General features: G+C 42.3%; 2 protein-coding genes across 3 annotated transcripts; both read left to right on the top strand.

The window, feature by feature from the left end:
• Positions 1-5,365: 5,365 nt before the first annotated feature.
• Positions 5,366-10,771, top strand: LOC121609133. Its single transcript, XM_041940691.1, has 6 exons — positions 5,366-5,498; positions 6,978-7,085; positions 7,508-7,558; positions 9,114-9,186; positions 9,321-9,553; positions 10,364-10,771. The coding sequence occupies exons 1-6, from the start codon at positions 5,366-5,368 to the stop codon at positions 10,483-10,485; spliced, it is 720 nt and encodes a 239-aa protein (XP_041796625.1). The 3' UTR covers positions 10,486-10,771.
• Positions 10,772-18,961: 8,190 nt separating this feature from the next.
• usf1 (upstream transcription factor 1) lies at positions 18,962-26,021 on the top strand. 2 transcript variants are annotated; one of them, XM_041940495.1, is made up of 11 exons: positions 18,962-19,003; positions 19,664-19,725; positions 19,881-19,930; positions 20,358-20,470; positions 21,331-21,444; positions 22,926-23,079; positions 23,384-23,471; positions 23,587-23,645; positions 23,760-23,854; positions 24,053-24,181; positions 25,166-26,021. In XM_041940495.1, the coding sequence occupies exons 2-11, from the start codon at positions 19,718-19,720 to the stop codon at positions 25,253-25,255; spliced, it is 900 nt and encodes a 299-aa protein (XP_041796429.1). In that variant the 5' UTR covers positions 18,962-19,003; positions 19,664-19,717; the 3' UTR covers positions 25,256-26,021. The 2 variants fall into 2 exon arrangements, with proteins under 2 accessions (XP_041796429.1, XP_041796430.1); XM_041940496.1 differs by lacking the exon at positions 18,962-19,003 and adding an exon at positions 19,200-19,218.
• Positions 26,022-26,075: the final 54 nt, after the last annotated feature.

The raw sequence follows: 26,075 nt of genomic DNA, 5'->3' as shown, positions 1-26,075 counted from the left end.
TCGTTTTTCTTCTTCTTGATGTGGTTCCATCATTTCTTTTGTGTCTTTCTCCATTACAATATGAATAATTAACTCGTTAAATACTTTAGTAGTGTTGTGATGAATCTAAGAATTGGTGTTCTATAAATTATACTATATAAGCTATAGACTTACATAGATCAAAGCCAAATCAAGATCAAAGCCAGACTGTACAAAGATCAAAGCCAGTTTCCATGGTTAGAATAATAAACATTCAATTGTGACGTCAATAGTGATGTCACGATTTGATGTCGTCACGTGAGCCTGTCACCGCTCTCACTGCGCAGCGGCTCTGAAAGTAAACACATACGTTGCCTAGCAACCGCCTCTCACTGTGCGCAAGCCGGCAGGCCTTTACAGTTATTCAGACAAATCATGTCAAATGTGGAGAAGTGACGGGATATCCCAGACCTGAGAGAGACGTTGCTGGAGAGAGTTTGGTTTAGTGTTATTATTTTGTACTGATGGGTAAAAGTCCCGCAGCAGCTGATTTCAGCGTTCAGCGTCAGACATTAAAATATCTGTCTCCAGTTTTGTCTCCACTCCGCAGTCTTTTATCTACAACCGGTTCTAACACTAACACGTCGGCCTCTCGTCACGGCAGCTGTTTTTTTTTTCGTGCCTGTCGGCTTCAATCTGGTCAGCCTCTGTGTCCTCAAGTCTCTTGTGTCTTAATATAGCTTCACCTGTCGGTCCAGCGTTGTTCTTTGCTTTCCTCGTCTTTTTTGCTGCGGACATGTCATCCTCCAGCCAAGTGTTTGGTCCTCTCCAAACAAATTAAAAGTTATGTCCGGAAAATGCTCCATATTTTGCCACTCAAATCAGCTGGCGATTTGTTATTGAGCTTGGTACATTAAGGGATTGCCCCTTTAGTCTGTGACTGTTAGGAATACCTGAGCAGCTGCTCGTCTGTCGAGAAATAAACACCGCTGAATTTTGGCGATTGACCAATCAGAATCAAATATTTAACAGTGTCGTTCCAAACAAAGTATTCAACTGCTCAACTAATTCATTCATTCCCCCTCACACCAAACCCCTTTTTCTTTTTCTGTCTCTCTTGTCCTTCGTTTGAGCAGAGTGTGTCGTCTGTCTCTGTTCAATGAGACACATTTCAGAGCTGTCAGTGAAGAGAAACCTACAGGCCATGAAACACATTATTTCACTCAGATAACACGCAGAACAAGTGACGAAAGGCCGATGTGTTAGTGTTAGAACAGGTTGTAGATAAAAGACTGCTGAGTGGAGACAAAACTGGAGACAGATGTTTTAATGTCTGACGCTGAACGCTGAAATCAGCTGCTGCGGGACTTTTACCCATCAGTACAAAATAATAACACTAAACCAAACTCTCTCCAGCAACGTCTCTCTCAGGTCTGGGATATCCCATCACTTCTCCACATTTGACATGATTTCTCTGAATATCTGTAAAGGATTAAGTTTTCCTGCCTGCCGGCTTGCGCACAGTAAGAGGCGGTTGCTAGGCAACGAACAGAGCGGCGACAGACGAGAGTAGGCACATTTTAAATCATTAACATGTTTTAATCACTCTTTTGTGTCACTTTATATTGAATGCTTTAGTGAGCAGAGTTCTAAGCGGGATAATGTATAGTGAGCAGGTTCCTATGGTCTCTGCTCACTATAGCCTACATTATCTCTTGGTTTAAACATGACGGATCCTCATGTTCTTGTATTATCGCTCTTTGGAGAACGTAGCGTTCAGTTAGGCTCATCTGAATTACAGCCATTCACTGCAGGACACTTATACTAGCGCACTTTCTCCGCCACCTCGTTCAAACGAGACAGCCGGGCTGGGCCATTTAAGCAGATTTTAGGTACAAAATCCCGCCGACACGGAAAGCAGCCCATACCCCACACCGCAACCTCACGCCAGCTGAGCCACGCCGCTGCACTGGCTTTTAGTGATGCGGGACAGGTGCTACCTGCGCATATATAGCCCAAGCACCGCCTACTAATCAAGGCAGCAGAGAGAGAGACAGAGAGCACGCAGAGGACAGAGCCGAGCGCAACAGTCATCCTGCTACACTAACATGACAGATTAGAGAGGCCTGCTTATCAAAGTAAATGTCACTTGGTTTATTAAATGAGAACATCCAGTAAATACATTGAGTTCAGTGAAAAAGTACAAATCTAAAGTGAACAGCAGGTCAGTTGTAACAGGGTCTTCAACTGAAAAACCAAGAACTTCTGAATAGGTGTCTCCCCCACCCAGAGTCTCAACTTCCCGGTTCCGTCCTGTCTCCAGCTCACACTGGCCCATCATAGTGCAGCATAGTCTACTATAGATTGAAGTCCACTGCTGTTAGAGGAAATAAAAATCTACAGAAATGCAATCCTTTGCAGTATAGGAATTGTATTTCTTCTTTCAAACTGGCATGTGGCTTTCCTTCAATTCATTTGTTTACCACACCAAAGTAGGTTCTTTGAGACACCTGAGACACCTAACTGAAATCTACTCATTTCTGCTGTTTTGTTTGCATGCATAAGATCAATTCAAATCAGGTTAATAAATTAGCTTTTTTTTTTTTTTTTTTTTTACTTTACCAAGACTCTTGATGCATTACTTTATCTCTGACATTCAGTCCAAAAAATATGGTTAACTGCAAATTCTTGGCTACAAGGTGATCTTCGAATGAGCTTTCTCATGGAAGACCAGGGTTTGTCCGGTTGAAGTGGGGTGTAGAGGTTTTGTTGCAGGGTCCGCTGTTTCACTGTTGAGGGAGCTGGGAGTGCAGGGGCAAAATTTAAGGAAGACAGTGAGGGAGATGTCAGATGAGGCTGCTAGGTCTAGTCAGTGGATATGGATCAGGAGAAATAATAGCAGTTGGGGGGTGAAATAGAAAAGCTACACTGGTAGGACCTCAACTCTCACTTTAACGACATGAATTTCAAACCTCATAGCACAGCAAAAATGCTATGTCTGTAAGAGTAGCACTGCAGCATTGACACTCTGGCCTCCCTCCTCTGTCTTAGAGGTGTAGTGCGCACCCAAACACTTATTCTTGAGGGTGCTTTTAGGAGCCTTTTCAACAATGTTTTTTGACATGGACAGGTTATCGTCCACTTGTTTGTCTCCATCAACTGTGGTTCCAAGCTTCATTTCCTTTGGAATCTAAGACACAATGTATGGCAAATAAATGGTACAAAAAATTTAAAGTGTTTTCATTAGGATTGCTCATCTCTTTTTGAAACATTTGTATGTTTCAAGCAGCACTCTGAAGCCGCATCAGTGATGATCAAGAATCACCCCACAGAGCCCAGAACCTCCAAACCCTTCAACCCCCTGTACTCGATGCAGCTTCCCAGGGAAGGAAGAGCAGATGGCCCACAGCCAATAAACAGAGTGAGTGGAGGACGTCTGCAACATCACACAGACTCTAGCTAAGGTCAGTGCAGACACCTGCCTTCACAGTATGACAAACATCATCATTGTCTCTGCTGCAGAGAGAAGTGGCCGTGCAGGAAGGGAAAACCCAGAGCCTACTACTAAGAACTGTAGAGCCATGCAGATACAACAGCTGAGGCATGAGCTTCGAATGTTAAGAAGGCAGCACAAGCACAACAAATGCCTTTGGATCCATACCACATAGTTTGGTTGAGATCATCCTGCAGAGACACCATGTTCCCAGCATCAGAAGAATTATTCTGGACTATTACAGCGATTTCAGATTTAGAGTCACTTCTGGGTCCGTAACATCCAAGTGGCATTGGCTAGAAGAGGGCATCATAACAGGCTGCACCATCTCTGTTACCCTTTTGGCCCTGGCCATTAACATGGTTGTCAAATCTGCAAAGGTGGAGTGTAGAGGTCCTACGAACAAGTCTGGTGAGGGACAACCTCCAATCAGAGCCTTCATGGATGATCTCACCATAATGACAACATCAGATGGATCCCTGTGGCTTTTGAAAATAATGAATGAGTACTTAATTAAAATGTATTTGATTTTTGTTTGTTCGTTTTTAAAACAAACAATAAGCTCACGATCCTGTGTGAAGATGAAGGTGACGGCATGCAGCCCTGATGTGCAGACGCTGTGTGCTGAGGTTCAGGAGCAGAAATCACTTTAACCAAGTTTGATAAATATTTTAATTGCCTATTATGTTACATACATTTATATATTTTTTATTGTTCAGTAAAAAAGTCCTTTTATTTTTCAGGTTGACAGCTGACAGCAGAGGACGTTTTTTTTTTTTTTATCAAGGACTCAAATAGACATTGAGTATTTTACTTGAAAGAACCTTCAACCCAACATCTTTTATTTCAGAGTTCAAAATGTTTTTGTTGCATGCAGAAATGTCATTTACTGTGGGAAACAGTTTCAAATGGCTCTTTGAGTGGCAAAGGTTGCTGACCCCCGGTCTAGGTCATTGATGCTGAAAAAGGGGTGTGTGGTAGACAAGTTCGGCTTTGCTCTATATGTTGTGATCATTCGAACCATCACTGAGCAGCCGGTTAAGAGTCTGGGGAAAATCTAGCAACAACACGTGGTCAACTGCTGCTGGGAGGCAGGCCGGGAACTGATCACCCCAGCTGGATCGCCCGGGAAAGAGTGTCTGACGTTGACCGCCTCAGGACATTTGAAAATCAAACCATTAAATCATCATCATGCACTGGTATTAATCCCAGCTCTTAGTTGTCATACAGTGTTACTGTTTGAAGCTACTTACCAATCCTCCAGATTCTTATGGGAGTCAGCTTCAGGTTTTTTTTTAGTATGTGCCATTCATGAAAGCATGATGCCATAATTGCTTTCGTAATACTTATCCATAGGACTAGAGCATGACTATCAAATGTTTTCAAATCGCGTATCTCCAGGTTGCTGTGTTTCTGGCTGCCACTATTTACGGCTTGTTTTGTGTTTGTTTGTATTCACAGGCACAGTATTTGAAGATTTTTCTCTGGCATCACTTTTCACTCTGAAGGCATGGCTGTTTTCTAATTTCTCTGGGGGGAGGTAGATGCAGGAAATGAAAGCATTATCTAACCCATATCCATTATTCCTAATGCACTAACACACTAATTTCCGGTTCCACGATCAGAAAAACAAAAATAAAACCATAAAAAAACAGAAAAACATGCTGATTGCATTAACCAAGAACAGAGTCATGATTGTTACTGTATGTAGATTGTGTAAATTGAGAAACAATATTAAAAAGTTCAGTTTTTTTTGGTAGTGAAAATTAATCTGTAGAGTGACAGCACACAAAAACAACAGAGGGAAAAACAAGGTGCTGAAGAGTCTCAGATTTGTTTGGGCAGAGAATTCTGGAGCAATTCTGCCTGGTGCTTGGTCTCAAGTGGTGGAGACAGGAAGCTAGCATCAGAGGAATGGAGGCTGTGGGGAGGAGTGTGGTGGTGGAGCTGGCCGGCGAGGTAGGAAGGGACCTGGTCCTTCCTGTAAGCAGCAGCAACACCACCTCCCCGCTCCTCAAGATGAGGTCTATCAATGTGTGTGAAACCTGTGGGTGCGCTCTGGTTTAGGTAAGGGATAATGGAGAGTGAGTAGGTTCCTATGGCGAAATAAACAGGATGACATAGAAGCCTGACGTGTTGACATCTGAAAGTAAACTTAATATGGCTTCACCTGTCGGTCCAGCGTTGTTCTTTACTTTTCATGTCTGCTGGGGACATGTCATTCTCCATCCACACGTCAAGTGTGTTGTCCTCTCCTAACAAATTAAAAGTTATGTCCGGAAAATGCTCCATATTTTGCCATTAACGGATTGCCCCTTTAGTCTATGACTATTGCTATGGCTTCCCTAGCAACGGAATATCTGAGCAGCCGGTGGTCTATCAAGAAATAAACGCCGCTTAATTTATGTGATTGACCAATCAGAATTGAGTATTTAAGAGTGCTGTGTGCTCATGAAAAACAGTCCAGGGTTTTGCGGCAGGTTTCAGCTAGGCAGAGGAAACCAAGGTTACTATCGGTTATGCATTTAATTAAAAAGAGGCTGTTATTGTTAAAAAAAACAGTTTCAGGTGACATTGTTCTGTGATTGGTTATGAGGACTGAGGAAGAGGACAGCAATTAGACAGATTCACGCTTTGTTTGTTGTGGTGACGTAATGAGGATGTTGGGGTGTGACAGAACCACAGGGATGGGATGAAGTTTAGGGCCTCTGTATAGCGGATGGCCTCTGCGAAGTGTTCCAGCTTCTTCAAGAATGTACATGCAGTCTGGATGCAGGTGGGCATTAGGTTTATGAAGATCTGGGGTGGAGCACAGCAGTGGCATAGTCTGGTTGGGGAGAGCTAGCAGAAAGTTAGTGTGAGCTTGTCACAGAGCGCCAGGTGTCTAGGGAAGGAGAAGGGATGTGCCACCCAGAATAATCCACATATGTCAGAAACAGCACACTAACGGTCTGGTGAGAAGGAAAAGTAGGGAGGGGCTACCAGGCCTGTTAGCGTCACAACTTGGTGCAGTGATGGCTTGCAGAGAAGAACAACCAGAGCCTTGCAGGGCTGACCACACCAGGACGGAAAGATCCGGGCAGGATTTGCAGGTTGGATCGGCACGAAACTACCGGTTGAACCAATCGGTCAAAAAGATAAACATTTGTGTTTTTGGTATGAAGTAAAAGTCCAAGTTCATGTGCAAAGCTTTGGGGGGAAAGTTAGCTGTGACACCCACAGTGCATTTTGGCAAGAACATCCAGTCACAGAACATCCAACTGTCATATGTGCTGCTAATTGTGGCTAATGGAGATATGACTTGTTGTTTGTTTTCTCTGTGGCTTAACAAACTGTTCTCTGCGGACACTTTTTCAGAAGTTTCTTGTTCAAAGTGTGCAAAGTAACAGTGCAAATATAAGAAACATGTGCAGCCTTCACATCAGCAGTCACCCACAGAACTCAGACAGCCACAATCTGTGTTGCACAATACAGCAGCACTTTAAGGCTATCTTCCACCCAGCCCTCCCACCCATCTCCATTCCAGCTGCTTTCCTCATCATGCCCTGCCCAGCCCAGTACACTCACTCTATGATTTCTGCCGTCCACTGCTGCAAGTCACAGAAAAGAAAAGAACAAAAAAAACGGACCAACGGTAAGGCACTGAAATACATTTACATTTCATACTGTTTTACATACTGTGCATAATGCTGATTAGAACACAGCAAAGTGTTTAAGTTTAAGACTATGTGCACACTATGTAAGGTTAGAAATGGGTTAAATTTCCTATAAAAGTAAAATAAAAGTCAAACTCTTGCCCTCATTTAATTGTTTAATGGTTTTTAAAGCTTAGAAAACTGTTCTTCATACACTACTGCTGCACAGAGCCAGATCAATACTGATATTAAACATGTGTTTGTATGGATTTGCCTGACCTCATCAACACTTTATTCCTTACACTTTAGATACATGCATAATATGTTCCTGTTGTCACGATGAATAGACATCCAGCATTAGGTCATAAAGTGTCATTCGAACATGATCTTTTCTCTCTTGCATTTTGTTTTTGTGTCACAGTGGAATCAGGGAAAATGCACATCTCTTTGTCTCTTCTCCTCTTCTTCATAGGTAAGCCTCAAGTTTTATTTAATGATGGTAATGGCGGACATAAGCAGATGTGGGTGGTTGAGTTTCTAGCTTTTTAATTCAGGAAGACACCGACAACATTTTAGTGGTTGCTGCTGCTTCTGTAACAAGCTCATTAATCAGCAGAGCCAGCCTTAATCAGATTTGAGAAATTGGATTACTTCACTGTTAGCCCATGGCCCTCTTTCACCCCCAGTCCTTACACTATCTGTTGAGTTGTTTTTGTTGTTCCTGTGTTTTTTTTCTTTTCTTATCGCATTGATTGAAGAGCATTTGGTCAAAATTATTTATTGATTTTACTGAACATGATGTCATTCACTTCTTATAAAAGTTCTACTTTGTGACGTCACATCATTTCGAGGAGTAATAATTTATGTTAAATAATAATAGATAACATCACTCTCATGTTTCTGCATTAAATGCTGAGCAAAGCTGGGAGCCAGTTAGCACAGCTCAAGGGGGAGCTCTGATTTTGCACATCAAAGTGTGTTTCCACTGCACTTGTGAAACTAGTTGTATTAAGCATCTGTGGCTTTAGAGGGAGCTGTGGAACTTCTGATAGATACCCTGTGATTTGATTTGAGTACAGGTTTTTGAATGACAAACATCTGGGGTTGTAGAATTAGTGGGAAATGTTCCTAAGCCCACTGCTCATCTCACATTTGCCACTGTGAGCATAACACACCCCAATCTGAAGTTCTTTTATTTAACTGTCAATCAGGAGTCCGACGGTGTTAGAGAATGGCAATGCTAAATTGGTGTATTCAGCCTACCAAATAAACACGATCTGAGCAAGACAACAGGCAAAAGACTCTGTGACCGCTGTGGATTGGAGAAGCCTGGAGGAAAAAGCGTATACACACCTGGACGAAATCTGGGGTTAGAGCACGTAGCTACCCCTGAAACCACAAACTGTCATTTTTACATTTCCGTTTGTGTTTAATTTAGAACCTTAGTGATGTTAGTAGGTTTTACTTAAGAGATAGCCAGGCTAGCTGTTTCCCCACTGCTGTCGGTCTTTATGCTAAGCTAGGCTAATCACCTCCTGGCTCTAGCTTCATACTTTCCATTCAGATAAAGAGTGGTCTCCACCTTCTCATCCAACATCTGGAAAGAAAGTGAATAATTTCCTTAAAATTCTAAACATTTACCATGCAGCTAATCTTTCAATAATTTATGACTTTTTAAAGAATGAAGTCCAGATGTAATATTGAATGGCTGAACTTTTAGAAACTGCATTTTTTTTTTTTTTTTTTTTTTTTTTTTTTTTTGCGGCATTTGCCCATCACACAGAATGTACAGTGTGTGGGCTAAATGCTAGTTGTGGACCTGGCAACCTTTGAGATTTTTAGAATTTGGCTGAAGTAGAATCTGAAACTCTGAAATCACGAAATTGCCATTCACCTCTCAGACTGACATTCTTTAAACTATCTCACACTTTAGTGCTAAATGAAATTAAATTATATGTCCAGGAGCATCTTGTAATGCTAAATGGAGTACGACATGGTTTATACAACAACCTGCCCTCTGATTGCAGGTTCAGCCTCTGCCAAAAAACAAGGGGATTTTGGCATTTTTTCTGCTTGCATCACCAAGAACAACAGCCTCAGGTTCAAACATCTATCCATACTCATCAACAACACAGCACAGGAATATAATCTCTTTCATTCCTTGCACTTATTTGATACGAATTTTCCATAGGCTTTGACATGATGATTAATCGCAACATTTTAATCCATTCAAGGTTGGACTGCTATTATGCAGAGTGTCCAAGCTCTCCACCCTTCATCTGTGAATTTATGACATCAGACGGGTCGCTGCTCGCTAAAGGAACCAATGAGATGTGCCGGCTTTTCCTTCCAGATCATCCTCTGCTGCACGGCAACAAAACCACGAACTACAACTGCACGCTGACGCGAAGAAACAGGAGGGAAGAGAAGCAAATCACCATAGACTACAGCATACGCACAGGAAAACGTTAGTATTACCTTCCATTTGTAAATACAATTTCAGGTATTACACAGTAAAAGATACTGCATTAAAATTGAACTGTTACTGTTAGAAAAGCAAAAGCATGGCGATTTAAATAAGTGCAAAGACTCAGAGCTCGAATCAATAATCCAGTTGACGAAACAGACATTGTTTCTGTCCAGAGGAAAGAGTGGATACGTGGTAGAAGTTATTGTTACTAGTAGTATTGGTGGTAGTTGTATCAGTAGTAGTAGTATTCGTGTTATCATATAATATAAATTGATATATTTTTGATTCAGCTCAGGTCACATTATTAGAATACATTCTATGTAACAAATTATTTCACTGTAACATTATAAATTAAGTTATCTCAAACTTTCTGGACTGTGATTCCAAAGTGGGCGTACATGAATCAGAATAGGCAGCCCTACATTAGGGGTTACGATGCCGACCTGTGCTGTCTAATAAAGGCATAGCATACACCCCAACACTTGCTGGTGCAAGTTCACTCAACTCGTGTTTTTAAGTTCTGAAGTGATCTGAAAATGAAAGAAATTTCAAGTTGAGTTAATACACAATAAAGTTAATAAAGTTAATGAAAGAAATGACGTTAATGAAAAAAGACTGGACGACTCCACTAAATCCATGTATCATGTTTCATGCTATTTGCTAGACTTCCTTTTGTTATATGCAGAATTCTGCAAGTACAACGTTCTGCATCGGTAAAACTGTTCGGGTTCATGTCAACATAGCTGAGAAAGACGGTGCCACAAATGCGTGCTACTGAGCCTAATCTCTCTCTCACTTTCCCTCCAGAACGCATCAAGCCCTGTCGCGCCACCACAGGCATGCTGCTGCAAGAAGCACCAACCTTACTGTGGCCGATGGTGATTGTGTCCCTGTGGAGGGTTCTTGTTACAGACAGCCAGACAACATGAGGCATGAGCTGTGGAAGCTTTGACCAACAGAAATGTAGTCATTTTCACTTAACTGCTAAACATTTGCTCTGTTTTAACATGTTGTCTTCAGTCTACAGGTAAATACACTTTGTTTTTAATTTTACTTACAAAAAATACAGATTTTAGCAGATTGTTCCTTTAAAGTGAATGTTAAGAGATGACAAGTGTCGGTGTGATTTCATTGTCGAATATGCTTCATCTCCAGTGGTGGCTTGCCTGGAGGTGCTATGAGGCATCCTGATATGTACATATATGACAAACTGAAGATTCCTCTATAAATCAGCAGTGTTCAGTCATATCACAAGTTTCCTTATTTCTTTGTTTCAAAGCACATTTTCCTCTTATTCCGATGTAGATGCGTGGGTCTACAATGAGTTTGTTTGCCATCTAGGATAAACAAAGCTATGTGTATTGTCAGAGAGAACAGGTAAATCATAAATTCAGAAGGCCTTACAGGCCCATTAAAGGTCTTACAGGACCATTAGAAGTCCCTGCAGGCAATATAGAAGGCCTTTTAAACGTTTAAGAAAATGTTCCAGAGGATGGAGAGCTGGAGCCTCTGCAGGCTCATCCCACAACAATAGTTGCAGAACTGAGAGAAACAGAAGAACCAGAGCTGGTTATTGATTATCAAACCTGCAAGAAAGAAAAAACACCTGGACAAGTGAAGGAACAACACAAAGGAGGGGGGACGGAGGAGGGCGGAAAGTCCTAAAAGCTAAAATGAACTTTAATGAGTGCTGCACAAAACTGGCATACAGGTACAAATGTATGACAAAAATCAGAGATGAGTAACGTCCGATTGTTCAAAATGGGCAACTGAAAAAGGTGTGTGTCATACAATGAACGATGAATCTGCTTGTGTGGACATTGTAAACAGTAAGCTCTGCATAATGTTTTTCTCTAAGGATTTCAAAAGGCTAAACACATACTGTATGTCCTAGGTCTTCTTCTGCTGAGGGTTTTGCTTTATTGAAGCAGCTAGGAGTGAATGTTGAGGCACATATTGGCATGAAGGGGAACACGGAGCATTGCACAAAGCGTCAGCGGGGAGCTGAAAGCGAAGTCGCAGTCTGCTGAATTTCAGAAGCTGCTCTTTGATGGAACGAAGGACGTCAAAAAACCACCTTGCAACTTGACAGAGATCCACTGAGAGAGAACAGATTCTCTCTCTGTGTGTGACTTGGTCCAAACAGTAAAGACGGGCAGTCCAGACTGTCAGCCCGACATCGGCAGGGTGGTTGAATTGTCTAAAACCAAGTCCGGTCTCGTCCGTCGCGGACTCGTCCCTCAGCCCTGACGCACGTTCGCCTGTCAAAGACGACCACAGAGACATCTGACCCAAAGCCAGCTGTTGACCTGTGGATGAGACAGCTAGTCTGAAGTTCAACCAGAGACTGAGAGGTGTGTCTTCATCATCCTCAATGCACGAAGAAGGCCACGCTACGTGTGGGGTGAGAACCAAACAGCATCTCCTGGTACTCACCTGAGTACCTGATGTTGTGCATCCCTGAATAAAAACCATGATCTTTGAATCAGCATATATTCATAAGATTTTGTGATTTCCTGTGTGTGTAATCATTTACAGTATGTAATCATGTATTTAATCATGGTCATTGACTCAAATATGCAGACATTAGACTGATTTATTTAATGATTGTATTGCACATACAAAAAAAAACACAAGAAAACACTCTCAAACTCTCTTTTTAAACACTTAGGTGGGAAGGTGTTGAGAAGAGGAAACTTAGTTGGAGGGACCTGTGGAATATGGAGGAAGGCCGTATTAAATTTCTGATAGGGGCGACATACGATGTGTTGCCAACCCCGCAGAACCTAAGTCTCTGGGTACAGGGCGATCAATCGTGCCCACTCTGCTCAGGTACAGCAAGTTTAAAGCACATTTTGTCAGGTTGTAGAATTAGCTTATCACAAGGCCGGTATACATGGCGGCATAATCAGGTGCTGAGAAGCTTAGCCGCAGGCATTGAGGAGAGAAGGAAGCAGGTGAATTCTGGAAGTTCTAGAAAGGAGAGGTTAGATGTGCAGTTTGTTCGAGAGGGGGAGAAAAATAGAGCTGCTAAGTCAGGGAGAAAGCAGGGAGGTGGCTGCCTGGTAGGGGCTGATGATTGGCAAATGCAGGTCGACTTGGGAGGACAGCTAGTTGTGCCCCAGGAAATAGTTTATAGTAATCTGAGGCCAGACATTGTCTTATGGTCCATGAGTAAAAAGACTGTGTATTTTATTGAGTTAACAGTCCCTTGGGAAAATTCAGTGGAGGCAGCTTATGAAAGGAAGAAGACTAAGTATGCAGATTTAAAGACAGAATCTGAGCAGAGGGGATGGAAGACCAGGGTCTGTCCGGTTGAAGTGGGGTGTAGAGGTTTTGTTGCAGGGTCAGCTGTTTCACTGTTGAGGGAGCTGGGAGTGCATGGGCAAAATTTAAGAAAGACAGTGAGGGAGATGTCAGATGAGGCTGCTAGGTCTAGTCAGTGGATATGGATCAGGAGAAATAATAGTAGTTGGGGGGTGAAATAGGGACAGTGGGGGGGCAGGCAGAGGACATGCATGCCTAACCCGGCAAGAGAAGAGGTTAAAGTCTGAACAAGACACCTCTCCTCTGCTCTGCTTTCCCCGCCCCATCTTCTCGCTCTGCCAATAGGAAGAGAACCAGGAAGTTTAGATAAGGTGGGGGTGTGGCCAGCTAGAGTCTCTCTTTGGGACCATGCGGCCTGTTCAGGTGAGTTTGCGTGGTAAGACACAGAGTTGGCTTGTTTTTTGATCTTTTTGGTTGTTTTCCTGTTTTGTCTGCTTCTTGAAGGAAATGTTAGGGTTTGTTTTCCTGCTCTGTTTGCTTTTTGAAGGAAATGGTAGGGTTTGCTGCTTCTTGAAGGAAATGTTAGAAGAGGCTGTTAAATCTAGTCTGTGGTTTAGGCCTCCACCTTCAGCACCTTCTAAATTTTCCACCCCCTACCCGAACAAGGGTCTGTATCCAATCCCTACTTTCATCTTTTGACTCTACCTCTTTATTTTCTATCCCCTACCCGAACCAGGGTTTGTATTCCCACCCCGCTTTTTCTTGGTGCAGTTGGTGAGAGGCAGGGGTAGATGATGGTAGTGTGGCAATCGGCAGTTACATGTGGCATCTAGGCCTGTGGTAGCATTGTAGCAGCTAACAATAGCTAAAGCGGTGAGAGTATGATAGTATCTTAGCAGTTAGTATAGGTGACAGTATAGGTGAATCTAGCGTTATTGTCTTCTTCTGTTCCTCTTAGCAGGTAGCGGTTAGCACATAACATTAGCTAAATGGTAGCATCGGAACTGTATTGTCTTCTTCTGTTCTTCCTAGCGGTTAGCAGTAGCATTAGCAATAGTTAAATGGTAGCATCGGTACTGGCCACTACCTGGAGCATCTCTGGGTCAGTTGAACGTGGCGGTGCTGTTTGGATTGTGTAGGAGCAGTGTGAACTGGCACTAGGGGGGGTGACTCTGGGACGCCGGAGTTCACTGCCTAACCTCCTGGAGGTGTAGTGGGACTAAGTAGGCGAAACACTGTTGAAGGGAGGTTTCCACCTGATGACCCCCAGAGACGTGTTAGGAATCACTGCTCTTTGGCAGGTATAGAGGCAGATTAGAGCTCCAAGGTTCTTCACTGAGAATGAATTCTCTTTTTGAGCACAAGTATCTTGTGTTTAAATTAACTCATGCTATTTGCTAGACTTCCTTTTGTTATATGCAGAATTCTGCAAGTACAACGTTCTGCATCGGTAAAACTGTTCGGGTTCATGTCAACATAGCTGAGAAAGACGGTGCCACAAATGCGTGCTACTGAGCCTAATCTCTCTCTCACTTTCCCTCCAGAACGCATCAAGCCCTGTCGCGCCACCACAGGCATGCTGCTGCAAGAAGCACCAACCTTACTGTGGCCGATGGTGATTGTGTCCCTGTGGAGGGTTCTTGTTACAGACAGCCAGACAACATGAGGCATGAGCTGTGGAAGCTTTGACCAACAGAAATGTAGTCATTTTCACTTAACTGCTAAACATTTGCTCTGTTTTAACATGTTGTCTTCAGTCTACAGGTAAATACACTTTGTTTTTAATTTTACTTACAAAAAATACAGATTTTAGCAGATTGTTCCTTTAAAGTGAATGTTAAGAGATGACAAGTGTCGGTGTGATTTCATTGTCGAATATGCTTCATCTCCAGTGGTGGCTTGCCTGGAGGTGCTATGAGGCATCCTGATATGTACATATATGACAAACTGAAGATTCCTCTATAAATCAGCAGTGTTCAGTCATATCACAAGTTTCCTTATTTCTTTGTTTCAAAGCACATTTTCCTCTTATTCCGATGTAGATGCGTGGGTCTACAATGAGTTTGTTTGCCATCTAGGATAAACAAAGCTATGTGTATTGTCAGAGAGAACAGGTAAATCATAAATTCAGAAGGCCTTACAGGCCCATTAAAGGTCTTACAGGACCATTAGAAGTCCCTGCAGGCAATATAGAAGGCCTTATAAACGTTTAAGAAAATGTTCCAGAGGATGGAGAGCTGGAGCCTCTGCAGGCTCATCCCACAACAATAGTTGCAGAACTGAGAGAAACAGAAGAACCAGAGCTGGTTATTGATTATCAAACCTGCAAGAAAGAAAAAACACCTGGACAAGTGAAGGAACAACACAAAGGAGGGGGGACGGAGGAGGGCGGAAAGTCCTAAAAGCTAAAATGAACTTTAATGAGTGCTGCACAAAACTGGCATACAGGTACAAATGTATGACAAAAATCAGAGATGAGTAACGTCCGATTGTTCAAAATGGGCAACTGAAAAAGGTGTGTGTCATACAATGAACGATGAATCTGCTTGTGTGGACATTGTAAACAGTAAGCTCTGCATAATGTTTTTCTCTAAGGATTTCAAAAGGCTAAACACATACTGTATGTCCTAGGTCTTCTTCTGCTGAGGGTTTTGCTTTATTGAAGCAGCTAGGAGTGAATGTTGAGGCACATATTGGCATGAAGGGGAACACGGAGCATTGCACAAAGCGTCAGCGGGGAGCTGAAAGCGAAGTCGCAGTCTGCTGAATTTCAGAAGCTGCTCTTTGATGGAACGAAGGACGTCAAAAAACCACCTTGCAACTTGACAGAGATCCACTGAGAGAGAACAGATTCTCTCTCTGTGTGTGACTTGGTCCAAACAGTAAAGACGGGCAGTCCAGACTGTCAGCCCGACATCGGCAGGGTGGTTGAATTGTCTAAAACCAAGTCCGGTCTCGTCCGTCGCGGACTCGTCCCTCAGCCCTGACGCACGTTCGCCTGTCAAAGACGACCACAGAGACATCTGACCCAAAGCCAGCTGTTGACCTGTGGATGAGACAGCTAGTCTGAAGTTCAACCAGAGACTGAGAGGTGTGTCTTCATCATCCTCAATGCACGAAGAAGGCCACGCTACGTGTGGGGTGAGAACCAAACAGCATCTCCTGGTACTCACCTGAGTACCTGATGTTGTGCATCCCTGAATAAAAACCATGATCTTTGAATCAGCATATATTCATAAGATTTTGTGATTTCCTGTGTGTGTAATCATTTACAGTATGTAATCATGTATTTAATCATGGTCATTGACTCAAATATGCAGACATTAGACTGATTTATTTAATGATTGTATTGCACATACAAAAAAAAAACACAAGAAAACACTCTCAAACTCTCTTTTTAAACACTTAGGGTGTAAAATGAGAGTTCTTGTGATGTTTGTGTCAGTTAGGCCTGAGTTTCTGACAGAGGAATCAGAGATGGGGTTCAGCAGCTGCCAGTGGTGCTCCTGTACATGTCCTACAATTTAGAAGTGAGCTGTCATCAACTTAAGTGGTGTCTTCAACCCAGGCCTCTAAAGGTGCTGGTGAAAAGGTTTTAGGAAGAAGACAAACGCTGGACTAGTCTCATTCACCTCAGCCTGTATTCTTGATTAGTATCCTGCACTGGGGTTTAAGTCGGGCCACTTCAGACTCAGTCTCATTCCCAGGTCGTCAAATCCTGACGCTTTGTCACGGCCCTCTCTGTCTCATACAGACGCACAAGGAACCCTGTCGTGTATGTAACGTAATCGCATGCTGAGCAATGTTAGATGCTCATGGAAAAAAAGTGTTGCCTGAAGACAGAGTCAGGCTAGCTATTTCCTGTTTCCAGTCTTTGTGCTAAGCTAAGCTAAGCTAAGATAAACTAAACTAGCTCACTGTGGTATCGGTCTTCTCATCTAAGTCTCTGTCTTGGATCTGAGTGTTAGTTTTGTTATTTCCTGTGTGTTCAGGTGTGTGTGTGTGTGTGTGTGTGTGTGTGTGTGTGTGTGTGTGTGTGTGTGTCCCTTTGACCTTTAGTAATAAAACATTTGACCAGCTGATCCCAGATCTGTGCAGGAGCACTTGTCTCTATGTTTGGAGCAGATATTTGTCAGGCTGCTGCTCTCGTTTACAGAATCCGAGCTCTTCCTTCATTCACTAAACCACCGAGAGCTTAAGGTTTTGTTGAGGTTTTTATCTGCAGGGCTCAAACCAGTTCCTGGGCCAGCCCAGGGGGTGCTGGGGGGTCTGCGGAGGACCTTGGAGGTGGTAAACAGTTTGTGTCCCTCCAGCAGTTCATAGAGCACAGGTGACTATGCATTTATCTCTGTCTTATCTTATTTAAAGCTTCTGTTTCACTGATTATATATTTCGGCAGATGTGTGACTTTGATTCCATCAAATAGGAGATCCTGTTGTGTGTACAGTCAGTGATAGTATATAACAACCTTTTGGAGGCTGCATCATTGCATTTCCCTCTGTTGTGTCTTATGATCATATATTTTATCCCATATTTTATCCCTCTGTCCTTGTTGAATCTTTAATATTATTTAGAAGTATATTAATAAAGGTTTTCCTTCCATTTGCAGAACCTAATAACTCCTGGACATTCATCTGGAGGAGATTCATTTTTCAATTAGTAACAGCAGAACAACATCCTGAACAGAAGGACAGGCAGAACTGAATAACCACACAGTACATGATGCACACAGACTGACTGGGGCTTCTGCTTCCATAATGCAGTGGCACATTTAAGCGCCACCTGGTGGTCGATGAGTAAACAACCTCAAGGTTAAAAACTGAACTACTTTCGATGAAGAAAGTTGTCTGTTTTTTGTATAAACGGTGTAAAATTTCTATCAAAGTATAATCTAGAAATGTCTAACGGTGTCCACAATATATAAATACAAAATCTCATTGTTAAATTTCATTGTTAGACTGAAGTACAATTTGAGTTCAAGACTTTTACTTGTACTATAATGTAGATGTGATGAGGAATGTTGGAATAAATGAAATATATTTATTTATTATTTAATCCTTTTTTCGTCATCCACCTGAAGCGGTATGGGTGGTGTTTATAACTCCATTTTCCGGCTGCTCCCTCCGCACTGGTTTAGCTCAGTGGTTACTTCGAACATCAATTCTCTCTGTAGAGAATACGTTGCTCTCCATCCCTCCGCGGGATCGAACCACGGGCGCTGTCCAGTGTGTTTTTCTCCCTCTGCTGCCTTTCACTCTGCTGAGTCCTCTCACAAACAACGCGATGGCATAGAGTATACGAAAGCTGCCTTAGTTTGATGAATTAAGCTGGAAATACTTATTTCCGCGTGTCAGTGGAGCAGAGTAGGTCTGATAGAAAATCAAGGGCACATTTTGTTGTGTGTTTGATTTTTTGATTGTTGCTGTTGATTTCATTGCATTCTCTCCAGGGTTGTATTTAAGTCACATACCTGTGAATCTTGTCAGTATCGCAGTAAACGTGCTGGCGAATTTGCGACAATGACCGCATCGGACGCCCAGCTGACACTGGACTCAACAGTGACCTCTCTCGGCCACTTGCAGCACCTCTTGATTTTACCTCCGTCAAGCTGGCCAAATTTCGGTCTTCCGGTTGTTTCTCATCACATAATGAATTTCTGTGGCAAGAAATATAAACAGGAAGCTGTGCAGTGTATGTAAGAGGCAGCCTTTCGTGATATAGACATTTGCTATCATAAAATACATATTTACAGTGCGACCAAAAACATAATCGAGAAAGATATATTCAAAAGCAAAGTTTAACCTATAGCATTGCAACTCAGACGTAACACCTTTTTTATCTTTCGGGTAACTTTTGGGGTAATTTTAATTTGACGGCCGATAGTTTTTGTACAGTTTTCCATCTTTTACAGGTTCTCGCGACCCGAATTTAAGAAATTCACCACACACGGTTCAGGCTGTCACTCATCTGCCGGAACCCTATTTCAGGTCCACTGAGGATGTGGCATTACCAACTACAGGTCGTGAGTCAGATATTAATTTTGCTTTGTTGTGTACAATATGGTATTCAAGGTTTTGGAACTGATCTGGAACCGGCTGACTGAATGTTCCTTTCGCGCATGCGTATAGCCGACACCGACGCTGCTCTGTTGACAAATATCGGGGGAGGGACCACTGCGGTGTAAGTAGATCTTTGTTCAGACTGAAATATTATTTACCACAATTTAGCAGTGCGTGTATGATTTAACCCATTAAATATCATTAAACACTGTATGTATTCACCGTTACGGGCACTGCTCCCACAAAGCTAGCGGAAAGGAAAGTGTTTCGTTAAACATCTGTAAAAACCGCTGGGGCCGAATGATAATGTAGCAGAAAGGCAGGATCCGTGTCAAGGTAACTTTAACAAGCCAAAAGTTCCGGTGCAAGTCCCCAAAACAAAATACATGTTTACATACCTATTAAAATTATTTTGAGCGACATTGCATAATATTAGAATTCAAGTCATAGGTAAGAAATATTTCAAGGTTTATTTAAACGCACTTCCATAATGCTGCTTTTACTCGCACTAATGAACGATCACGCGTTTGTTTGTTTGGTACGCTCCAGTTTAATGCTTTAATTTTGAAGGCAAAGACGGTCAGTTTCCGTTATCACCCATAGTAACTCGGCTCGCACAGCCTGGCGAATAGCTACCAACAACCCTTTCCTAACATTGTTCAGGGTCTAATCCTCTGCTTGAGGGTCATTGTCATTGAAAGTCTTATTGATAATCATCATTCTGTCGTTTCGAGCAAAGTTTGTTCCGTCTTTTCGTCAAACTTATGAACTTGTTTCACAGTCTGGCTGCGGGAGCGAGTGAAGGCGGTCTCCTCGTCCTAGACTGTCGGCAGAAATGAAGAGGTGAGTGGGACACAAACATGCGCCATTGTCATCTATTAACAGCAAAAATACGTTGATAGAGCAGGCTACCCGTCCACTGGCTGGCTAGTGGTTAGTTAAATAATTAGCTAATGTCACCATAACACGACTCCTCTCTTGTGTTTCAATGCGTGCAGCCAGCAGAAAAGCCCTGAACCAGATGGGAGTGTTACCGTCAACGAGGAAGGTAAGAGAGGAAAAACTCCCATTAACTTAACTAGTACTTATTAAATCGATGCCAATATCTTTACGGTGCTGTGAAAAGCTATCTAAAGTCATTAAAAACGTATCAAGGGAGTGTATGTGCTTTCAGGACCCAGGTTTAGGCAGTGTCTGAATGTTTCAGACTCATTAGTCATTGATTCAGGCTTCCTGAAGTGTCTGAGCCCAGTCCAGTGAACCCCTCTAAAGCACTATGGCTACCTTTACTCCCACATTCAAACCATGAAAGCATGGTGGGTATGTGCTTATTGTGTGTCTTTTCCTTGCACTTCAGTTCCTACCCTATAAGAGCACGCAGGGTTGTGTGATTACACCCGAAGCAGTATTAATGAGCTATTTCTGACAGTACAATGAAGCTGACTAACATTTGATGTGGCTCTGCGCTCCTTCAGGGTCCGTAGCCACGGCAGAGGACCCGGCAGCTATTGCCACCATTCAGTCTGCTGCCACCTTCACTGACCAGCCCATCAAATATCTCTTCAAGACAGAAGGAGCAGGCGGCCAGGTAGGACAGAGTTATGTCAGATCATTTCTGGTAACCTGTCAGGTGTTGTTCTCTGACTGTTGTTTCCACCAAGAGGCACTGGAGCTGACATTCACTGGGATATATTACACATAATCACACATGCACTCATGTAAGTCTGCAGGCAGACACTGTAATTCAGGGATCTTTCTGCAGATGCTCCACACAGACAGCAGTCAGACAGACCTCAGCATCACTACAAAGTGAAAATAAATTTTGGATTAATATTGTAGATACAGAACTTGAAAATAAGGACTAAGCACACATTTTTAAATTTTAATGAAAAATTGTGAACTGACATCAAGTTTGATTTAGACTGTCCCACTAGTAGGGCTACATGTGATTAGAAAAGAGCAGAGGAACATCTCCTGTTGACCGGCACAGAGAAATGTGCTTCTGCTGTGAACGTCCAGGCTACAACTTGTGCAAGAACTGACCTATCGCAGCGCTTCTGCCTCCCGAGGATGTAATTCAGGACTGTTAGGGTTTCCTCCCTAACTCTAACACTCGACTCTGACCAGTGGTGTAACTTTATCACTCATTCAGTCATTCAGTCAAGGACAACCATGATGGCAGGGCTGAGGCAAAAGTACATTGCAGGTTTTCCACTGTCATTGAATACATGCAATATGCTTTTTATCAAGTGCATGTCTTGTCTGTGATTTCACATTTCTTGATAATTGTGCCAGTATGCCAGTCTCTTTACCTCCTGGTCTCAGCACTCATGACCCACTTCACGTAATGGAGGCCTAAAAGCAGAAGTTAGATTTAGATTCTGTATCTATATGCTCTACAATTGGTGGTGAAATATTGACCACTCAGTGTAATGGGTTGTGTCCCAGGTGACCTACAGAGTGATCCAGGTGTCGGATGGCCAGTTGGAGGGTCAGACAGATGGCGCTTCGGCGGTCAGTGTGGTCGCTGGTTTCCCTGCAACTACTCAGGCTGTCACACAGGTGAGAACAACCTCCTTTGTCACAGCTGGGCTCAACAGTACAAGCATTTAGCTGCATATGATGATTATAATAAACACTTTCATTTGTGTAGCACCTTTCATACAAGAAATCAAGCAAAATCACATGCACCAAGTGCTTCACGTAAAAAAGACAGAATGGAAATAAAAACAAGGATGGAAAATAGTAAATAAGTAAATGTTCTGTACTAAAGCCTGATTGGAAATCCTCCAGGATATTTCTTTCTTTGAGAAAAGAGTTAATTTGCACTGAATCTTTTCCAGTATCTTACTGTTGAATGGAAGGTTGGATATCAGCCTATAGTTTGTGAGTGCATTACCGTCTAAACATTTATTTCTAATCTTGAGGACATGACTTGAAACGCTGTAGGTACAGGGTGAACACATAAGGTGGAGGAGGACGCAGTGACAGTCCAGCAGAGCTCAGTTGATGTAATACAGCTGAATTTTTCCATGGCTACATCTTTTTTACAGGGTTTATTGATGTCATTTGTGTCCACATCAGTAGCAGTGCTGGCTCTGATTGAGGCTCTTTTGTTACTGAAGAAAGATGCAAGTTGAATATGAAAAAGTATTTGGGCGCCCCAGTGAGCTAAGACACTGAGGCTGGCAAAATGCATGGATTCAATAAACTCTGAGGCCATTTATCATCAGCAAAGAGCAGTGTTCAAAACATATTTGTCATACTTAACCATCACTATTTTGCGTCACTTTCACTGGTTTAAAAGACAAACAATGCCAGCGATCATATCTGGCATAGATAATTAATGCAAATTCCGTGAGTAATTTGATGGCAGGCCAGAAAGAAACATAGCGTCTGTTACCTGGTTGAAGTGCTCTCTGCAGCCGGTGTCTGTGCTCAGCCGAAGATGAGAGAAGAAGGCCGGCCTGGTAACACAGCTGTACAACTGCAAGTGGACCGAGTGTGTGTTCGTAGCTCTCACCACTCCAGCAGAGTGACGGCGTCAGTTTCACACAGTCTCCCAGTTAGACATTCATGCATTCATATGAATATTTGGAGCTCCAGTTTTGGATCAAGTATCTTGTAAAAAAATTACTTGGCTACATTAAATAGGCTACAGTTGTCAGTTCAATGTATCATACATATTTTATCTACATTTAAGTAAATATAAGTGTCAGATGGGACTCAGTATCAGCAGATACCCAATATTAAAGGTAGGGATCAGGATTGGGGACTGGGGAGGATTAGGGCCAAAAAAGTCTAATGTTATATCCATTTTTTTTATTTTTTTTTTAGTAAACCTCTTGATATTAAAATATGCAGCTGGTTTTACCTCAATATTGTTATATTCAGTGAATATAGTTTCTGTCCTTCCACAGCAGTAACTGCCTTGACAGAATCTTGCAGATTTCAAAGTGTCTCATAGATTTGATCTCTCATTTCTTGTGCACCTGTTGAACACTGCGAGGCTGACAGCAGAGTTTGTGTCTCTTTGATGTCAGGCTGTGTTCTCCCAGTCTGAGGGCTTAGAGGGAGACGGCAGCACGGAGACGCAGTACACCTACTACCCCGCCACCATCGCAGACGCCACCACTGGCACCATGGTGACCACAGTGCAGGCCTCTGACACACTGCTCGGCCAGACCACCCCCACAGGTAATCACTGCCCATATGTGAGGCCTGCCACTTGGCTATGACAAGCCCATGTTGTTATCTTCTTGCTCAAAGAATACAGTCCAGTGCCATTTTCTATTGACACTGGCTTTGCAAAATCTAAATAACAATAGTGATCATGAGCTCAAAACAAAATATGCACAAAATAATATGCATCTTTTTAAACAAATTTCAAACCATCTTCTTTTAAATTGGCCATAATTTAGGGCTTCACGATTACAACATACTGTATATATGTCTACTTGTAGTTTTTCTCAGCAGCTGACGGTAAGCTTTCCTTTCACAGGGCAGCTTTATGTGATGATGTCACCCCAGGAGGTTTTGACAGGTTCCAGTCAAAGGACAATCGCACCTCGCACTCAGCCATACATAGCGTAAGAACATCAGAATTACAGCACTCTTTCTGTATTTAAAAGTGATCAATATTAGCTAAGTGTTGAGTCTTCTTCGACCTGCAAGTCGAGCCAACTTAGTATTTTTGTTTTCCAGAAAGCAAGATGCTCCTCGGGGTTCCAGAGATGAGAAACGGAGAGCCCAGCACAATGAAGGTCAGGGCTCACATCCAGTGTGAGAGGTCCACGACATGGCTGTATTTTATTACAAGTATCTGAGCAGATGTGAATGACAGAGTAAAGTCTCAAATTCAGATGTTGTTCCAACAGTTGAGCGCCGGCGAAGGGACAAGATCAACAACTGGATTGTGCAGCTGTCAAAGGCCATCCCAGACTGTAACATTGACTATACCAAGACAGGACAGGTGAGGCCGCCCAGACTCTCACCTGACTCTGGTTTTCATGATGGTAAATCCAGTGAACGTATGTTTCTCTGCAGACGTCTTTTTCACAAACCATCAGTGTTCCCAGAGTGAAACACATAGCTGCAACTGAAAAGATTTAGTAATAACAATTAGGGTAATGTCTAAATTGTTTTCTTGTTCTCTTCTCTTTGGTTTCAGAGTAAAGGAGGAATCTTGTCAAAAGCCTGTGAGTACATCAAGGAACTCCGACAGAGCAACCTGAAGCTGGGGGAAGATATCAGCACTCTTGATCGTCTCCGGATTGACAACCAGTTACTTAGACAAGAGGTATATTTCTGCATATGTTTGCCAGTAAACTGGGACTAAAGCTGCCAAGTATCATTACGTTTTGCCACCGTACAAGATTTGAAATGTTGACCATTTATAATTGCAGTGTAGTTTCCTTGTCATTACTGCTGTGGCAGAGTTGAACTGACACACATGTACACTGACAGTGGAAATGATAGATAGTGTGTATGGAAGTTATTTGTCTTAAAATCTTATTAGAGAAATTGGTCATGACCCAGGCCTTTGGAGAAAAAAAATTAGCATTTTTTCAACCTCCACGGTGTAAATGAGAAACTGCTGTATACTAGGAGTACTTCCTAGTTTGTAATTCTAAACCAACAAACATCAGAATTAGACATAACACAGCATTAAATAAACATATTGAATGTGTCAGATCTGTGGCTCTCCACTGCCAGCCAACCATCATTAGCTGTCGCTGAGCGATCTGCTGCTGGGATGTCACTCAGAATACAAACATGAGGATTTCATAGAGATAACGTTAAAGCGAAAACTGGAAATGTAGGACGAGGCAAGGCAGCAGATCCTCACATCTAAGTAGCTGGAACCAGCTTGCTTGAAAACTTACTGAAACAATTGATCACTTAACAAAAGAGCTGCCGAAACAATTGACTTACTGTGGCCTTGTGGAGCCATGTGGGTTTTGTGTTCTTTCGTCAAAGTTGAAGTTTGTTTTAGGAGCAGCTGATAGAATGATTCGTGGGTGAAATGAAGTCCAGCCATCATGCTACAACATATAGTTTTTAGATCATAAAGTGTTTTTTTTCAATAGCATTCAATTTATATATTTTCAAAGCATGTAGCTGATAGCTTCTTTCTAAAAAAAAGACCAATTATGTGTCCAATCTAAACCTCCTATTTCTACAGTTCACTGTGTCTTTATTATGGTCATTGCATTCCTGATGGAAAGTCATAAATCAGCGGATCATTCTTTGCACTTTGCTGCTGCTGTGTGTTGTTGCTCAGGTGGAAGACTGGAAGTCCAAGAATCAGATCCTGAGGAACCTGCTGCGACAGCATGGCATTGTGGGATCATCCAGCACAGATCCCCAGTGAGGAGCTTGTCGCCAGTGATCAATGGGTATCTGAAGACAACCATGTATGGGCCAAAAGAGTACTTGAAATGCTTTGAGATACTTTATTTGTGGTCGAGTGTGCATGAAATGGGGAGAAATTATGGAATATTGTCATTGATATTCAAATCCAGCTTCTTTGCTAAATGACACCCCTCAATATTATCTTTGAAGCTTTATATAAAATTGAAGTCCTTTGCCTGGTGAATACAGCCCGTTGATATTGACATGATGCACCTGAAAAGAGAGGAAAGTTGAAACATCGACTTGAGTTTCAGAAGTCAAATCAGTTTGACAACGCTCTCGTTGAATGCCTTCCTCCACAAACATGATTGTTCATTAACCTCCAGTACAGTAAGCTCTAAGCCAGACCAACTACTCACGTCAGTTCTTTTTCTTAACCTCTGCAGTACTGTGCTTCTCTGTATCAAATGCACTCTTCTTAATGTCTCTGAAAAAAATTGTATTCATGCTAATTGTTTCCATCTTTTATCAATCTCACTTAAACCAGTTGAAACTGAGTTTGTCATCCAGTTCATAGATCAGCTCCTTTGCTTTGTATTTTTGTATGTGTCATGAAATCTCACTGGGGACAGTAATTGCATTGCAACAATGTAACTAACTAAATAAACAGGGGCGGTAAGCATTGCATTGTAGGTAGGCTATGTATGTCTTTATAATAAAACAATCAAATAATATACTACATGTCATAAACCACTTTGTTGTGTTTATTAAAGCTGGTAAATTGGTTTAAAGATGTAGAACTGATTTTTTATTGAATCTTTTTAGTTGTGAGTATAGGT

Source organism: Chelmon rostratus, chromosome 7, assembly GCF_017976325.1.
Source record: "Chelmon rostratus isolate fCheRos1 chromosome 7, fCheRos1.pri, whole genome shotgun sequence".
NCBI lineage: Eukaryota > Metazoa > Chordata > Actinopteri > Chaetodontiformes > Chaetodontidae > Chelmon > Chelmon rostratus.
The sequence above is the reverse complement of the archived record's forward strand: the minus strand, read 5'-3'. Positions and strand labels throughout refer to the sequence as shown.